Raw genomic sequence first — 16,337 nt, 5'->3', positions numbered from 1 at the left:
GCCAACCTAGCTTGGCCTCCATCTCATTCCATCAGGGAGCCCAGATGGAATATTTGGACCCGAGATACGGAGTATGTATGTATATTTCAGCTACACGGCGAATCAAAAAATATTTAGATAAGACATCGATAAATATCATACGTCACAATGCTACATCTCTCCGATACCTTTGTGCTCTCCGCCGGCACTGTGGCCATTGATCTATCGAAAGACCTTGTGCTTGTCCTCTACTCCCCTCGCATCAGCAAATATTTCCTACCAAAAGGCCGAAAAGACATTCACGAATCCTTGCATGACGCCGCCATCCGCGAGACACTCGAAGAATCAGGCTACCACGTTCAACTCCTCGCACACAATCTCCCCACCAACGCAACACACGCCAACTCGTGGCCCGAAGCGGAACCAAATCCAAACACCGCCAAAGCGGAAACCCCCCCGGGACCCCACGATGGGACTTCTCGCCTCCCTCCTCGCTCTTCCGCTCCTCCTCCTGGGCCCGCTCCTGCTGGTGTTCTCTCTGATCGGAATAATAATTCTCCTGTGCGCAGCGATCAGCGTGCACCAGCTGCTCTTCCACTCGAAACCGGCGGGCAGCAACAACCTTCCTCCGCCGACCAGCGGCATGTAGAGCCCATCGCGGTGCAGCAGCGGACATACGAGAACTCGTACAAGATCATCTTTTGGTATTTGGCGGAGGTGGACTCGGAGCAGATGCCTGTTGAGGGGGCGAGGGAGGCGTGGGAGGATTATGAGGTGCGTTGGATGGGTGCGGAAGAGGCGGTGGGAAAGATGAGTAGGGAGGAGGATGGAAGGATTATAGAGTGGGCTCTGAAGGGGGCGGGTGGGGTTAGGGCGGAGCGGAACATTGTTTCTGGTGCGGGCGGAAAGTGAGTTGGGACATGGCTCCGCTTGTAAGTGGGATGGAGGGGCAGGGTGGTATAGAAGTCCTCAAAAGTTTCTCTACGGGACTTGCACTCACTTTGACTGTAAGAGCGCATCCACATACTAGACTATACATATTCAACATCAATGCGAGTAACGGTGTACCATTCTATGGGCTTCTCAGTCTGGATGATCTCAACCACTAGTTATCTTTTCCCAACTCCGCTCTTTAGTTTGCGGTTGAATTGCAAGACAAATCGCTACTACTACGGGCGGTCAAGAAGGGAGCAGTCCTGTTGCAAATACAAAATGCTCATGTATTAACTATAGATCTATTTGCCTTGTTTATGCACCTTGGGAACCCTGTCCTGACGCCGAGCCGAAGGGATATGACCGTTTCCATCTATAATCAACACAAACTCTCATAATAGTCCCTTCTCCGCTTCTGTGAGTTCATTCCGCCTCATCCCCGGAGGCATTCTTATCCCTGCACCATTTCCCATTGCCCCTAATCTCCTAACTCCCACATCAACAACATCAACCCTAGCCCTTGCCAAAGCAATAGCAGGTACAATCCATACGCCACAGCTACATCGCATACCGGGCCAGGCGAATTTCCCTATATTCGCACCACAGGTAGTATTAGGGCAGACGAGGCGGCCAGCAAGAGGGGGTTCAAGTGGAATTCCCTGGGAGCCTTGGTCATCGGACGATGGGAAAAGGGAGGCACGCATCCAGGTGAGAGGGTGAAGAAAGATATGTGCGCAAGTGCTTGAGGATTGGTTAGTTTTAAATTGGGGGTTAGTTTTACGTTCCTGTTCGGGAGTGAGATGGGGAATGATAAAAGGTAAGTTTGCTAACTGACGCCTAGAGAGAAAGTGTCAGATAGTGCGGAAGAAGTGAATGAAAAACACCTTCATTCCCTCTATACTCAAGGGGCTAACTCACCGGCACTTCCGGCACCTCACTTCCGTTGCCTTGTCATTTTCTTCAGTCCCATCAGCAGCCTGATCCTCGAACCGAATCTCATCGAGCTCGGGACCACGTCCGCATGCTACACTCTCCTCCACAGCCCGCTGATATAACCAGCGTTGATACAGTGGATGATCAGTCACATTTTCAGGACATCCCATCTGATGGTAAAGGAGTAACTGCTCCATGAAACCAGGGTTCGGTTCGCACATTTGTCTAGATTGGCGGAGAATGGCTAGCACTCCATGTGGATCCATGGCCGTGGGGTCTCGATGCAGCAAAAAGGCTATACAGACAGCCGCAGATCGGGATTTTCCCATCGCACTACGCAAAGCGTTAGTCCATGCATATTGGCGTTGGTCTCGAGTGTCACAAAGAAAAGCAAGGGGAGCCTTTCTGGTCCTCTGGGCTGAAGGTGACGTTCAGAGGACCTTTCATTGGGACGGTGCCGTCAGACGCCACTGCAGCTCCCAAGGTAACACGGGTCGCAGGGCCAAAGGAAATCTTGATGGGAACACAAGAAGAGTTGTATCCAGCCAGGCGAATCAACGTAGCCTGGACAGCTTCTATCACAGGCTCACACAAAAGAAAATGGGTATCACAGAAAATATCAAGGGTAAGGGCATTCCGCAAAAAAATGAAAACATAGACAAAGAAAGAAAAGAACTAACCAGTGGATAAGCACGCCGCCTCCTTCCTCGAGGCCTGACCGGACGAAAGCATTGGTAATGGGGAAATGCTGTAAAAGGTCCTCATCGCTCATGTCGTCAACAGCAATGTGGAGGTGATGCTTGAAGGTTTTGAAACGGTCCTTGTCCGCACCACCCCGCATCACAGTCACCACATGAGTGATGTTTGCATTTTTGAGGGCGAGCGAGTTGCTCAGGGACATGAAGCTAGATGTGGCCTTTAGCTTCACTCGTCAAGCGTTGAGCCGCCACAGAGCTGCGGGCAACTCGACGTGCTGATAACCAAAGGGTAACATACCCGCCAACGTAGAGATTATCATTCCCGATTTTGCTAATCGCCATCAAGCAGTCCAATGTGATTTCCAAGGGGCAAAGCGCGAGACTCCAGATAACCAATGACCCTGGACGTGCAGCGCCGAGTGGTATCAGAGTCGAGATGGAGGCGAAGAGCAAGCGTTCCTCGTCAATCCAGATTATTCTTGCTCTCGAAGGCTGGCTGTAACACGAAGCGACAAGATGCACGATGCGAGGGCTCGATGGCAGAACTGTTTTCCAGGGCAAGGCATGTGGCCAATGGGACCGCAGGAGACAGGAGGCGGTGTGCGGTGGTCCCCGCGTTTGGCAGTTTAGGGTTCAAGCCACGCTGCTGAGTAACCCGCGCTGCTTGCCGTCTGTTTCTTGCATGTGGGCAACCGCAAAACAACGAACATCTCCGAGGAGAGGCGAGCAGCGTCTTGCTGCTTTCGTGATGCAGACAACGGGTGGGATCTTTGGACAGCAATTCGACAAGAAACAACGTGTGGTGATGCTCCACCGGGACTCTGGTTCCTCTCCAGGTTTTCGGGAAACGAGCCCTGTCGGAGGAATTTGAGGGCGACTGGACCAGAAGAGGACGGTTTTGATTAACAATTTCGCAAGGACGATGTTTCATTCAATGGTCGAGACCACCATTGTGCCACAGCTGTTCCTAAAATTGGCTTCGTGAGCCGTCATTCAATGCGGGGTAAGGAATCGAGAATTGCAGTTGCGGATGATCTTAATCTTGCTTCCTTGCTTGATATCCAAGGGAACGATTGCCAGAAACCCAGGTCAGCTCGAGAATCCTGTCAGACAGAGAGAACATGGTTCATCGGTGCGTGCACGACTCATCCCTACGAGGCTACGAATGAAAGCTCACCGAAATCACGTTGGTGGTCAGTGGACAGAGACCTGGAAAAGTCTGACAGCTAGCCTCACTGCTCAAATTGCGCCTGTGCTTGAAATGGAATCTGACGTAGGTGGATGTCAAGAGTGGTCAGCAAAAGGAACTGACTTGGAGCATCATTGGTCGGCGGCTGCTGGGAAGACACGCTCCAGCCGAGCAAGTCGGATCCTGAATCTTAATATTCCTGAATGCCGGGAAAAGGACGAGGATAGCGTCGCTTCCTGAGAAGTTTTAAATCTCCATTCTTGAAGAGGAGGATGGACACCAGTGCTTCCACAACATCAGCAACCATTAGGGTATGAACCGGACTTGGCCTAATCTTGGCTCGTCATTCGATTCCAGAGTACGGGGTAGATGGGCTGAAAATGGATTTTGGCAGTGTGGTCTCCAGGTATGTAATTGGATGGAAGCTGCGTTGCCGTTGTATCTGGGTCAACGGGAACGGTTGTGATGCGACTCATGCGGAGATTAATAGAGACACTACTACTCCGTACATGTTCAGGTGAAGATGGAGCCGACAGAAGAACACCTTCGTCAGCTATGCCGGGAGAATATGCTATCAGAAACATCGAAATGTGTTTGGTTCAACATGGAGTTACATGACAGGAAGATGCAGGAACGACCTAAAGTCAACTGCACCCCAATCCCCGAATTCTCCTCTCTTCCCTCCAAGCGCAGAGGCTTAATAGCCATCTTAACCTGCAGAAGACTCACTGCAGAGTCGGGGACAAAATGCCTCATAGATGCAGGTCGACTGACAGGCGATTGGAAGGTTTAGTCCCTCTTCACCGCTCTCACAGGGAGGATTCTTTCTTTCTGCCTGTTCCAAAACTGCCATCATGCCAAAGCATTGAGAAGTTCTTGCTTGGGAATATGTTGACCTTATTGGTTTGGAGTGTTTCTTGAATTGTCGGGGACGACGAAACGACGACTTCCATCCTCATCAGAACGATTGCACGTTCAGCAGAACAATTCCAAAAACCTCCAACAGCCAACTCATCATGCAAACTCTCTTTTCTGGTGGTGGCTGGCTCGGGCCGACATCAAAACCAACGTTGAGGACACCCTTCTCTCAGCTTTTCGCCTGCGTCTCTCTTGGCAGTTGTGCTCCACTGCACCAAAAACAAGAGCAAGCCGGAGGACAATTTACAATCGAAGAATTGCATCTCTTCACATTGAGGGCGGTACGGAGTTGATTACCGGATTCGTACTCCGTACTTACAATCAAGCCTCCGAAGCTCTCAACTGCAAGAGCTTGGCTGAACACAACAGGTGAGATAGCCCTGCGGGGAACTTGTCAACAGCCATCCTGAATGACTTTGAAGGGCTTGGCGCATGCGGCTTGTGCCCTGAGAACCTGGCACTTTTCTTGACTGGCTGACCTCCCTTCCAGCAGGGGGGATTTAAGCTCCCTTGGCCAGCCCTAAAAGCGTCAGCTGAGAGAACCGCCGGCCATGGAGGTGAGAAATTCGCTGCCTCTGGCTTTGGTGACTCGCTTCTCAATTGGTGTGTTGGCGCGTGCGAACTGAACGGCTGGAACGCGTGGATAAAACAAAGAAAAATAATTTAGGAAGCACATACTCCTTGCAGTACTCTGTCATTCAATGATCATGAGCTTGTGGTCATATTGTGGCAGTGCAAACAAGACCAGATGGGGGTGGGGTGCAGGGTGGCCATCCCCTGCTTCCCTGGTGAGCAACCCTGTGGAATGGGCCAATCAAGCCCAGGCGTCTGGACGACGGCGTCTTGCACAAGCAGTTCCGTGTCGAGGGCTGATTTCTCAAGGCTTTCTGGAAAACCTGGAGGGCCAACTCAACTTTCACTTGGATGGAGTTCTCTGGACGGAGGAGTAATACTCCGTAAATGAACCGTTTCATAACGCCAAGCTGCTTTTACAGCTGGGTCAGAATGCCTGTAATCTATTGTCGACCCGCTGTGGTGAAGTTAATTCATCAGGGCGTTCGCCATACAAGAGCTCTCGCTCATCTATGAGAGTCGACGATAACCGAGTGTTTTTATGCTCACTGAACGAATCCTCTGCTTCAACAGGAACCAGAATTCAATCGCTTTTCTGTCCTTGGGAATCGGCACAAGAAATACGTGCATGTTACGCCCTACACCGCCCACGAGGAGCCCATCCCTGGATACGATGTGAAAGCACCGTTTCAATGTGGTGCTAATTTCGGGTCTTCGTGCTTGGGGGGTGCATGCGGTGATGTCAACCGCTTGCTCCTTGTCACCTCACTCTGTCACCATTATTCTGAACGTTGTCCATCTGTCCCCTGAAGCTGATCGCTGACGGAAGGCATGAGTTCACCCCGAGCATCACTCCCCACCTAACTAACATAACGAAGTCGTCGAGTTACTCTCGCTTCATGGGGAAGATTGGCATCGTGACACCGGCGCCAACATCAGGAGCCGCCCTACAAGGTTCGGCACCCTGACGCTTTTTCTAGCGCCGCCCACGACATGATATTTGAGAACCGCAGCACAGCGTTTGCATTATTATTATTATTTTGAAGTTTGCAGAGCTCTCTCCACCCATCCTTGCCGCTCTCCTCGCAGATGGAGCAACTCGAACCGCCACGGCTTGTCCGCAAATGGCATAGTATGGGCCATTTTGTGTTTTCTTTTTAGTCGCATCACCCGCCTCCCGCAAGCCCGCCCTAGAGAACGGTGCACGAATTTTTGGGATCATCTCAAGGGCGAAAAACTTTTTTTGGTGAAGGGGAGATGGCTGCAGGTTGTTGTATCATCCATTATTTAGTTTACGGTTTCATTGTTCTCCTTTTGACGGGATGCCGTGGTGTTGCGCCTTGCCCATCTCGACTGCCAACAACCATCTGATGCGCATTTGTCGCTTTCGATTTAGTTAAGATAGAAAATGGGAGAAACCATCGTCTGCGCTGGAGCGTGAGGGCTGATTGTAGGCAATTGTCTGGTAGGGCCGAAGTACCCGGATACGCGTTTCGTTCTGGTATTTCGGTGGCCGGGACCGTATTGATCGATACCGAAGATCAGTCTGTGCCACGGTTGGGTTGGGGCCGAAACGCTCTTCAACGTGCCATCTCGACTGGTAGATTGCTGGATGCAAAAGGTCCTCAATTCTAACTGTCTGGGTTGCCGCGCCGTTTCATGTCTCGGGGGAATCTACTTTGTTTCAAAAAAACGGGCACAGTGTAAATGGCATCCTGAATGTTGCTGATTTCAACATTGTCTGGGCGCGCAAGCTTGACTTGAAGGCGCTTCGGCATTGCAGCTGGGGATCCTAGGCCAGGGCTCACCAGAGCAATTTCCAGGGCCCCCTTTCTGGCCTGGTAGTGAAGCCGGTTTCAATTCCCCGGATCGACATGAAGTAAATTGGTCGGTCCATGGGAGATGAAGGGGTTTGAGACATGAAATCATCCAGAAAGCACAGAAATCCGCCAGGGCCGGTCCGTCTCGGTTCTTGCTGTTCGACTCTGCGTTCTCCTAGGGCTGGCGTCCGAAATGTAACCCGTAACGCGCAATACGAAACCCGAACCGGAAACGAAATTACCAAACCAGGAGTTGCGTATTATTTCAGCCCTATCGATTTTCTTTGACGAGCGCGCCGTTCAGGTCAAGACGAAGGAGTCGATAAATGGGCAGCAGAGACACGCTCGTCAATGCCGCACGGCAGATGCCAGGGAGCCCAGCAGACAGCAGACAGCACCGCGCGAGAGCGACCGTCTACCCGCACAGGCACGGACAAGGAACCGCAGCACCAGCAGCGAGGGAAGCATAGTTAATAGGCCCAGGGACCTTTGGTTAGTGATCTCGTTAGTTCGTTTATACGACCCTTTTCCCCTCCACTTTATTTCATCGACGTCCTCTCCCGTCCGACCCTGCTTATATTTCCTCCCATCGACCTTGCTGTCCACGCTGTCGTTTCCGCTCCCCATTGACTCCCATCCTGCGTTTGCCTCTCCCACCGCCCTTTTCTTCTCTCGTCGCTGTTTGTCAACCGACTTGATGTCCCTGGCGACTGCTCGATCTCCCCCAGCTGAAACCCATCAGGACCCGCAGCCCTTGCCACAATTGCCACTCCTGACGCACCTCGCAGCGCTCTCAGGAACGCCCATTCTCACGATCCGCTCTTCTCCCTGCGACAAAACCTCTTGGGCTCGAATGTGGGACGTTGTTGGCGTGGCTTCCCTATGATTGAGCATGGACAATCGGTCCCTGGCCTCGCCGCCCTCGATCCGTGTGTGTCATTCCAGCCACACAGAGTTCACCAGCAGCAGCAACAGCAGTGAGCACAGTCGTCGTCTGCCCTCGCGGTCTCCTTCGTATTCGAAAAATTCTGATCGGTCCCCGTCGTCCTCCTCGGCCTCGTCCTATGGGCGACCAATGGCCATTCGAAAGTCGAACGAGCCGCTCGCGCCGCCGCCTTTGCCTCCGCCCCGATTTATCGAGGACCTGGCGCAGGGCCACGACTCGGGTTGGAAATGGGGGAATTCGTTTGAGGGAAAGCCGACGCTGGCTCCGATCAAGCCCACCTCCAGCCTGTTTGGTGGGCACAGTCGGCCGCCGCTGGTTCGACGAGACGAGACATTCTCGTTTACTGACGATTTCAAGCGTGGAGGTACGATGTCAGCGGCGACCAGTCCGTCGTCAGAGGTAAACTCGGTTGGGCCAGTGTCTACGATTTCAGATGCGCCACGGTCAGGCTCACTGGGGTCGAGTACCTCCGCTTCACGGTTAGTTGTCTTTTTATTGCCCTTTTTCCGTTTTTGCCCCTGGACGAAGATCATGCCCGACCCGAAAAAAACAAAAAGAAAGAATCGTTTTTCGCACTTTTTCCCGGTTTTCATTAGCCATATAAGATAAACCGCTGTGAGAGGATATCCTCCCTCTTGCTTCATGAAAGGACATGAAGCCAGTTGGCCCATTTTGCATCTGGAATTTGTTGGGAATTTGACACTGATTGTGGCCTACGCCGTCTGGAAACAGGATGGGATACAGTTTACAGGGAGAAAAGCCTCTATCAGAGAAGAGTGTTGAACGCTCTTCAAATGCCTACGACCAACACCTACTCTCTAAAATCGGAAAGCCGGGTTCGCCTCCGCGACTTGCTGCGAGTTTGGGCACTTCAATAAACAACACCAGTTTGCCGTTCCACTCGAAGAGCAGGACACTCTCCACCCTGTCTATTGGAGACGGGTCGCTGAGTCCGAGAGATATACCTTCCCGATGGGGCAGTGGACCTCCGTCGGCAGCAATCTCTCCTGGAACGAAGATGGGCGGTTGGCAGGACTATGTGGGATACCAGAGCCCGACAGCCGATAGCGCTGTGCATTCGCCAATGGAAATCGATGGTTTTAATCAGACGCGAGACCCATATAGCAGCTGTGCTTCCGGACGTCATGCGACAGAGGAAAGGCCCAGCATAGCAGAGAGACCTGGAAAAGCGAGCTATGACCAGGGGATGTTTCCCGACCAAGATACCGATTTTGCAATGGATGATGCGGGGCCAGCTCCTCAACACAGCCTACCTGGACGTCTGTCTTTTACGGAAGGGTTTTCGTCCGTATCGCGTAATAGCATGAAGCGAAGAGCTTCGTCTCCTCCCCGTGGTGCAGTTGGCGATTCAATATATACGTTCAATGAGCCTGAAAGAGATAGACGGCCGCTAGGACTTCGCTCCAATAGTTGCACGTCACCCAATACCCGCTACCTAGGAAGTCACGGGTCCGTGTCTTCTATTTCTTCGAGTTTACGAACAGAATCCTATGCTTCTTCTGCCGGGCTCTCCATTGCGGCGAGTAGTATTTCCTCTTTCGGTGGGCCATCGCCGGGAAGGATTTCTCCCACGTCTGATCTGGACGCTTGCTACGAAAAATCATATTTGCCGCCGACCTCACACCGGTCACAGTACTCGGACCTGGCGGAAATCAAAGGCTCGGCAACACGAAAGGGCTCAGGACAGAATGGTATCAGCTTATCAAAGCCTACTGCGCCAAGGATAGGAAGGCTTTATATTTGTGAATGCTGTCCTAAAAAACCAAAGAAGCTTGAGAGTCTTGAAGAATTACGGTACGTTACGTCAGCTCTCCGGGAAATTTCGGCACTAACCGTTTCTCTTTTTGCTTATTTTAGTGCCCATGAGATGGAAAAGCAATATACCTGTCAATTCTGTAATAAACGATTTAAAAACAAAAACGAGGCCGAGCGTCACCAAAATTCCCTCCATTTGCGGCGGCATTCTTGGTCTTGTGCTGCGTTGTCAAACCCAGAGTCAGCTTTCCACCCTTCAGCTTCTCCAACATGTCAGCTCGCCAACGGTGTGTCGCATGACACGTGTGGATATTGCGGCGTGGAATTTACAAATTTCCCGAAGCCCGAGTGGGATCGGCGGATGGACCACCTGATCAACATCCACAAGTTTGGAGAATGTAATCAAGCAAAAAAGTTTTACCGCGCAGACCACTTTCGGCAGCATTTGAAACACAGTCATAATGGATCGAGTGGGAAATGGACCAATACGTTAGAAAGCGCCTGCATGAAGGAAGAGCCACCCCATGAAGGCCTCCCAAGTATCGGGGAGCAACCGGGGGATAATGCGGAAGGGGATAATGGGAGCATTGGAATGCGATCGGCGACGGGCAGAGCTACCGTCCACACCATTGACGAAGTGATGACCAGTTCTTGACATTTGTTTGATTAGTGTCTTAACTCGGAGGGAATACTTTTTTCACCTCTTGTTTGAGCATTGTCTGGAGGTATTTTAATCCTAACCCTAAAGAATTTCCCTTGGCCGCCTTTTTTTTCAACATTGCTCTCTCTAAATCGCGACGGCGGGGTTTTATTCTTCTCTTTTCTTTGCTTTTTCTTGGATTCTATTTTTGCTCTCTAGCTCTTTATGAGCTTCTATTGCTGCTTTTCTTTTTAAAAACTTGATGGGGATACATATGCCTAAGTCCTTCTTTAGTGATGTCACTACCGAAAGACTTAAGAGATGGTTAATCCCCATTCCCCTCTGATCAAGCAAACCCGCTAGTCTCGCGTTTAGAGAGCTCTTGGAGCATTTAATCATGTTCTTCTTTTGGGACGGAAATCCTCTTTTTCCTGGTTACATACAAGATATACTCTCCCCGACTTCGTTTCTATTTTGATACATATACTTGAAACATATGTGACGGCCAAAAGACAGACTAAATCTGGGGGGGAACGATTGGGAAGTTTCTTGGGAATGGATGTGTTTCTTTTTCTCTCGAAATAAAGGTGCCCGTAGATATTTCTGCTGTTGCTCCTATCAAAATTAGAGAATAGAGGCGTGCTCAGGATTCCGAATGGCTGCTTCTCTCGAACGGCTGAATTTGACGTGATTATTAAGGTCGCAATGGCAAGGGCCCCGGTTGTTCATGTGACCAGCTCTATTTTCCCCGCTGACAAACCCCCCGCTCCAGGAGCTCTCGAGACGTCCGCTGGACAACGATCAAGGCTCCTGGTGTCAACTACTGGGAATACAGGATCAAAGCAGGATGGCGCAGCCGCCCATCCCTAATAGATGGCATCTACGCCGGGTCGCTGACACAGCGGCCCGATCATGCTATATATGCTATAAACCTTCATCCAGCGTGCTGACCACACCAGATAATAAGGTATTAGACTGCCTTTTCCTCCTTCTGATTCCAAGCATTTTCCTTCCCCCTGCTTTATATCTCTGGCGGTATATATGTGGATGGCATGGTATACTTACCGCCATTTTATGACAGGATTTTTTCTATATATGCCCACTACATTTGAAAGACAAGGGGTTCTGCTCAGCCATCATCGATGAAGAAGAGGTTGCGGCGAGAAAGAGGAAGGAGGAGATGGAACGGGAGATAGAAAAGGTGAAAAAGGAATATGAAGAGAAAATGAAGCGGAAAAAGGAGAAAGAAAAAGAAAAGGGGAAGGGGAAAGAGAAGGACAAGGGTGATGGAGATGAGAAGGAGAAGAAAGCCGAGACTGCAGAGGACAAGAAAGCTGAGCAGGAGAAAGATGAAAAGGTCGGTGAGCGAGCATGTTACTGCAGGCGGACATTCTCCCTTTTTTTTTTTTTGTGCACTGGGTTTCTAACAGTTGAAACAGATTAAAGCTATACAAGGTGTTGGTACCGGGGTGAGTGCGGATGGTGACGGCCCGCGCATTTATGCACTCCACAAGTATGTCTCAGCAGCTGATACCCAAGATTTCTTCGGTGTTCTGACTTGATCACTTCCTTCCAGGAACTTTTACCAAATGCGTCTTGACAGAATACGTAACATGGAGCTCGCCAAGAGGAATCGCGAACGGATGAAAAACGCATCGTTTTTCCCTTCAGCTCCAAAGGGAGATTTTTAGCTTCTGCGGTGGTATTCGCGCAAGTTATTTATGCCTCCTCAACAGCGACGCAACAGAGAGGGCAGCAGTTCATCCGAACAGGGGACCGTTGTAAAAAGTACGACGTTTCCGAAGCGGCTTGAGCTGAAGTTTGCACTTTTGAACCCCCAGATTTCAAAATACGTGTAACTATGGAAGAGTGCGGGTAACCAAATCCATAATTTACGGACTCCTGATGCCTGAAAGGCTGTCAGCTCTCCCCCCGTTAGCCGAAGACGCACGTCACAGCTCCTCATAGTTGGATCGTACTGTGAAAATGACGATTTGGCGGGGTTGACTGCCGATTTACGAGGGAGATCGCAAGATCTAGATGCTCAGCTGAAGTGGGTCATTCCCCATGCGCAAGCATCGAGCCTGGCCGCTAGGTGCCGGGTCGCTGTCAGCTGGGATGTTCAAGAAGAATTCCAGCTCAGCCGAATCGCCTTGATTAGCGGATTGCGGGGACGATTGCCCGTCTGCGCGTTCGAGACTTTTTAATAATTTGCCTTGAGAATCAGCTCTCTGAGGAGGTTCGGCTTGACGCAATTTCCTTTTTCGGCCCGGAAAGGTTCAATGTTTATCCGAGGCTTGAATCTTTTCTATCAGATTAGATAACAAGTCAGTTCCTGTTGGGGATAATACTCGAACAGTGTTGTTCACATGAAATTAACAGTGGTGATTGTCATCTTCAAGATCACTGTTACTTCTAGAATTCTGCATCTCCGGACTAGTTCTAACACTTGCGTGATTAAGGCTATCAGGATATCTCCTCTCTGGGTTGTGAACTGATCCAGGCAAATACCAACTGTCTACTCCTGGGATGTAATTGCGTGTAAAGGGCTAATTCAATTCCTGTTAACCCCCAAGAGAAAAGTAAAACACAGAGATTAACACAGGGCGCAACATCTCGGAAGTCGCTGCTGGAAATGCTACAAGAACCTAGGTCTGGCAAGACATCCTTACATCCATTATTCTACACTAGATACAATAACACCAAATGAACCAAAAAGGACAATTCTCCACAATCCCATTTGCCAAAATCACTCCGTAACCCCTTCTCTAACCTGCTCCCCTAGAACTTCCCATCCCTCCGCCCCATTCGCCATACGCGCCGCCCACTCCGGTAAACTCTTATCAGTCGCATGCGCCCGCCTCCTCGCATCAACCCAAACCATGAAATCCCCATAACTCCTCGGCATAACCTGCATATCCTGCTCAACCAAAAACGTATAGTTAAACACGCCCGTGGGCTTCTTAGCACCATGAGAAACGTCCCGAACCGACGAGTCAACGCGGACCTGAACCTTGGTGAATTTCCTATCTTTGGCACCGGCGGTGGACTCGGTTGAAGCCAGGGGCGGGTCGGTATACGACACGACTGCTTTTAGGTACAGCACACTTCCGACGGGGACGGGATTGTCGAAAGTGCTGGGGTCCAGGGAGAGGAATGTGGGACGACTGTGGGAGAAGGATGCGGCGCAGCAAAAGGCTAGTTCAAAGGTTTGTTTGAGGAGGAAGCCGCCGAAGATCATGAAGTTGTGTCTGTTGCGGTATTGGGGTTGCATTATTTGGGCGGAGCGGAGGGTTGTATCTTGCATTGGGATGACGTTCTTGGGGCGAGCGATGGGGTTTTCGGGGTCTATCAGTATGTGTGAGATGACGTTTGGGGCTCGAGGATGCCGGTATCACGGTGGGTGGGTTTACCTTTGTAGGCTAATTCTCTAATCCACATGGCATGGATGAGGTCGCTCTCCTCATCATTCGGTGTCTCCAGGCGTAAGCTTCTCGATCGTAAGGATTTCTTCGCAGTATAATTTTGTTCGCCCTTTTCAAACAATCGGCGTTCCTCTGGCGTTTCTATCAACAGGCGGCGCAACATTCACAGGCCTATTTTGCATCATCAGTAAATCACAACCCGACCAATCTTAAAGTGTGCATTATTGGGGAGGCTTCCAAACTTACTTCTTCGTTGCCCGGATCCCAGCGATACCATGGTGAAAGCACAGGTAATCAAAACATCCTCCTTCTTGATCTCCTGGCTTTCATTTGCTGGTGCTCTCGCAACCTGTAATGATACTTCCACACTGGATCTTCCAGTTGCGTACGTCACTTGGCCGCTTAGCTCAAGATCACAGATCTCCTTGAGTGGGTTCTCAATCACGATCCTATCCACGGCGGCCGTGACCATGGTAACATTGTCTCCTGTGTGTTTGTAGCCTACGACACCAGCAAGAGCGTCCAGGTCCATGAGGAGAGAGCCCAGCCTGCAAAGATGCGATCAGCATGGGCAATGAACTATCGGTAGATGGGAATAGTTTCTCACCTGATATGGCCGGTGGCATTGAGGTATGTATCCAGAAGCCAGGGATCTTGTGCCAGAGGCAATATCTATTCCAAGCATTCGTCAATTAAATCTTCGGTCCTCACAGCGCCACCGGGTTCCAAGCGTCACAGGCAAAGCTCAACATCAAAACATAAAAGGGCCGAAAAGAGGGTATCATTGAGAATGTCGCCATCACCGTACCGTCCGAAAATAACTATCACTCATTCGTTTTGGCGTCATATCCGCCTTTCCAGATGACACCACTCCCTCCGCCTTCTCTTTCGCCTTATTGAGCTGCGATTCTTCTGCCCGCTTTTTCGCCAAAGCTTCGACCCAAGGCACTTTCACCCTGCGCTCCGTCCATACCGGGCGAAACGTAGCCCGGGTGCATGTCTGATGAAAATACCTCTTCTGATGAAGAGCGGAAGGCTGCCATTGGCGCTCTGCGAGAGATGGAATTTCAATTAAAGTGCCTGCTTTTGAAGTTCGGTAACAAACATTGAGCAACGATAGCGGAGGCGACGGCGATAGAAATTGCCGCATGGCAGAGAGAGTGGGGTGGTGAGGCATTGGCATACTGAAGGGTCTCTGTTTTCCTTCGATTAACAGACCACGCCCATGTGGTTCCAATGAATCTGGATCAGTTGCCTGGGGGTATAATGGATGAAGTCGTAAATTTGATGGTGTTTCTGGCGGTTGAGACTTATCCCGGGCTAAATGTAGTTGCGGTCGGCTCCACCAACTACAATCGACATAAATTGCTGTCCTGTCGAAGTCCACATTTTTTTTTTTCTCCTTGAAATGACGTAAGGAGGATGTAGTCAGCGAAAAACTCCTGGATTATAGATGATAGGGCTGTTGCGACCCTGTAAATATAGCCAGGATTATTATTGTTCTCTACCATCTCACCCAAGTTGGTGTTCTAGACGGACGAGCAAGGAACCAAAGTTGTTGGATAAACAATCCATCTTAAGATTGGTTCAGTTAACCCAAAAGTTACAGCTATTGTCCAAAAATGGGATATCTCAGTAAAATGACATGATCTAAAACCAAGGTTGTATCCAAAATATGCCCTCAACGGTTCCACGTGGATTCCAGGTAAAATGCAAAGTGCCACATGCGAGAATATAACAAAAGCAGCAAAGTGAGCCGGCTATGAGAATGCGGAATATGTTTAAGGATAACAAAAAGGAGTAAACAGGAACAGGGATTGTATTGAAAAGAAATGGCAAAATAGATAGAATGAAAAATATCAGGGATCAAACCAACACCTTGCAATGATATATGAATAAATTCAACGCACCGGTTGGGGACGACAACAAAAGGGAAAAGACGGCCACATTCCGTGATAAGATCATGTTTGAAATGTTAGCCTGATATGCTGCGCTTTGGAGAGAAAACCGACAAATGCTATTCGCAATGGGCAAGGTAGAGTTGCTCTAAATTTGAGCTCCGGATAACAAATTTTGTGTAAGACTCGGGTTTTAGGGTGCAATGCGATCAAAAAATCCGAGAGCTTGATAGGTACCAAGAGTAACCGGTTGAGATCAGTAATGCAAGTGAAAGCCACCCAGGCGTGGAAAGCGTGGCTCCAGCGCCTTGACTCGGTGGATTCGTGCTAGCGGGACGGTTCGAGTCTTCCGTCGGGTTATTGCCCATATTTCGAGGAGGAACAGGGGACACAGTCGGCTCGATGTTTGGTTTCACCGTTGAAGCTATGGATTGTTAGTAGGCGAAAATATTTGCAAGCGCCTTTTTTTATAGAATGGGTTTCATACTGGTGCCAGGAGATGTAGATTTTTCCGTGAGTCACAGGGCTTTGCATATTTGCGAGCGGCAATCCTAGAAAAAGAAATCGGATTAGCAAAGTCGTAGCCTGAAGATGGGGAAATATGATAAA

General features: G+C 50.1%; 6 protein-coding genes across 6 annotated transcripts in view; 3 read left to right on the top strand and 3 right to left on the bottom strand.

Annotated features, from left to right (window-relative positions):
• Positions 1 to 147: 147 nt before the first annotated feature.
• UREG_05586 (uncharacterized protein) lies at positions 148 to 1,711 on the top strand (the record flags this gene model as incomplete). Its single annotated transcript, XM_002584851.1, has 3 exons — positions 148 to 887; positions 1,314 to 1,620; positions 1,688 to 1,711. The coding sequence occupies 3 exons, from the start codon at positions 148 to 150 to the stop codon at positions 1,709 to 1,711; spliced, it is 1,071 nt and encodes a 356-aa protein (XP_002584897.1).
• Positions 1,712 to 1,826: 115 nt separating this feature from the next.
• Positions 1,827 to 4,585, bottom strand: UREG_05585 (uncharacterized protein; the record flags this gene model as incomplete). The annotated part of the gene is made up of 6 exons (XM_002584850.1): positions 1,827 to 2,178; positions 2,526 to 2,750; positions 2,842 to 3,088; positions 3,199 to 3,420; positions 3,856 to 3,915; positions 4,462 to 4,585. 6 exons carry the CDS (start codon positions 4,583 to 4,585, stop codon positions 1,827 to 1,829), a joined length of 1,230 nt encoding a protein of 409 aa, XP_002584896.1.
• A 3,350-nt stretch (positions 4,586 to 7,935) lies between these two features.
• On the top strand, positions 7,936 to 10,420 carry UREG_05584 (uncharacterized protein; the record flags this gene model as incomplete). The annotated part of the gene is made up of 3 exons (XM_002584849.1): positions 7,936 to 8,468; positions 8,722 to 9,804; positions 9,868 to 10,420. The coding sequence occupies 3 exons, from the start codon at positions 7,936 to 7,938 to the stop codon at positions 10,418 to 10,420; spliced, it is 2,169 nt and encodes a 722-aa protein (XP_002584895.1).
• Positions 10,421 to 11,585: 1,165 nt separating this feature from the next.
• On the top strand, positions 11,586 to 12,096 carry UREG_05583 (uncharacterized protein; the record flags this gene model as incomplete). Its single annotated transcript, XM_002584848.1, has 3 exons — positions 11,586 to 11,766; positions 11,852 to 11,918; positions 11,982 to 12,096. 3 exons carry the CDS (start codon positions 11,586 to 11,588, stop codon positions 12,094 to 12,096), a joined length of 363 nt encoding a protein of 120 aa, XP_002584894.1.
• Positions 12,097 to 13,154: 1,058 nt separating this feature from the next.
• UREG_05582 (uncharacterized protein) lies at positions 13,155 to 15,013 on the bottom strand (the record flags this gene model as incomplete). Its single annotated transcript, XM_002584847.1, has 5 exons — positions 13,155 to 13,753; positions 13,819 to 13,962; positions 14,077 to 14,378; positions 14,438 to 14,502; positions 14,639 to 15,013. The coding sequence occupies 5 exons, from the start codon at positions 15,011 to 15,013 to the stop codon at positions 13,155 to 13,157; spliced, it is 1,485 nt and encodes a 494-aa protein (XP_002584893.1).
• A 1,072-nt stretch (positions 15,014 to 16,085) lies between these two features.
• UREG_05581 (uncharacterized protein) overlaps positions 16,086 to 16,337 on the bottom strand; it is a gene marked incomplete at both ends in the record, with an annotated part of 1,538 nt that continues 1,286 nt past the window's right edge. Inside the window, 2 exons of the mRNA XM_002584846.1 lie at positions 16,086 to 16,152; positions 16,216 to 16,279. Of these exons, the coding sequence (XP_002584892.1) occupies positions 16,086 to 16,152; positions 16,216 to 16,279 (131 nt within the window). The remainder of the gene's footprint in view (positions 16,153 to 16,215; positions 16,280 to 16,337) is intronic.

Source organism: Uncinocarpus reesii, genomic scaffold, assembly GCF_000003515.1.
Source record: "Uncinocarpus reesii 1704 scaffold_3 genomic scaffold, whole genome shotgun sequence".
Taxonomy (NCBI): domain Eukaryota; kingdom Fungi; phylum Ascomycota; class Eurotiomycetes; order Onygenales; family Onygenaceae; genus Uncinocarpus; species Uncinocarpus reesii.
Note: the sequence above shows the minus strand (reverse complement) of the source record. Positions and strands in the feature narration are given on the sequence as shown.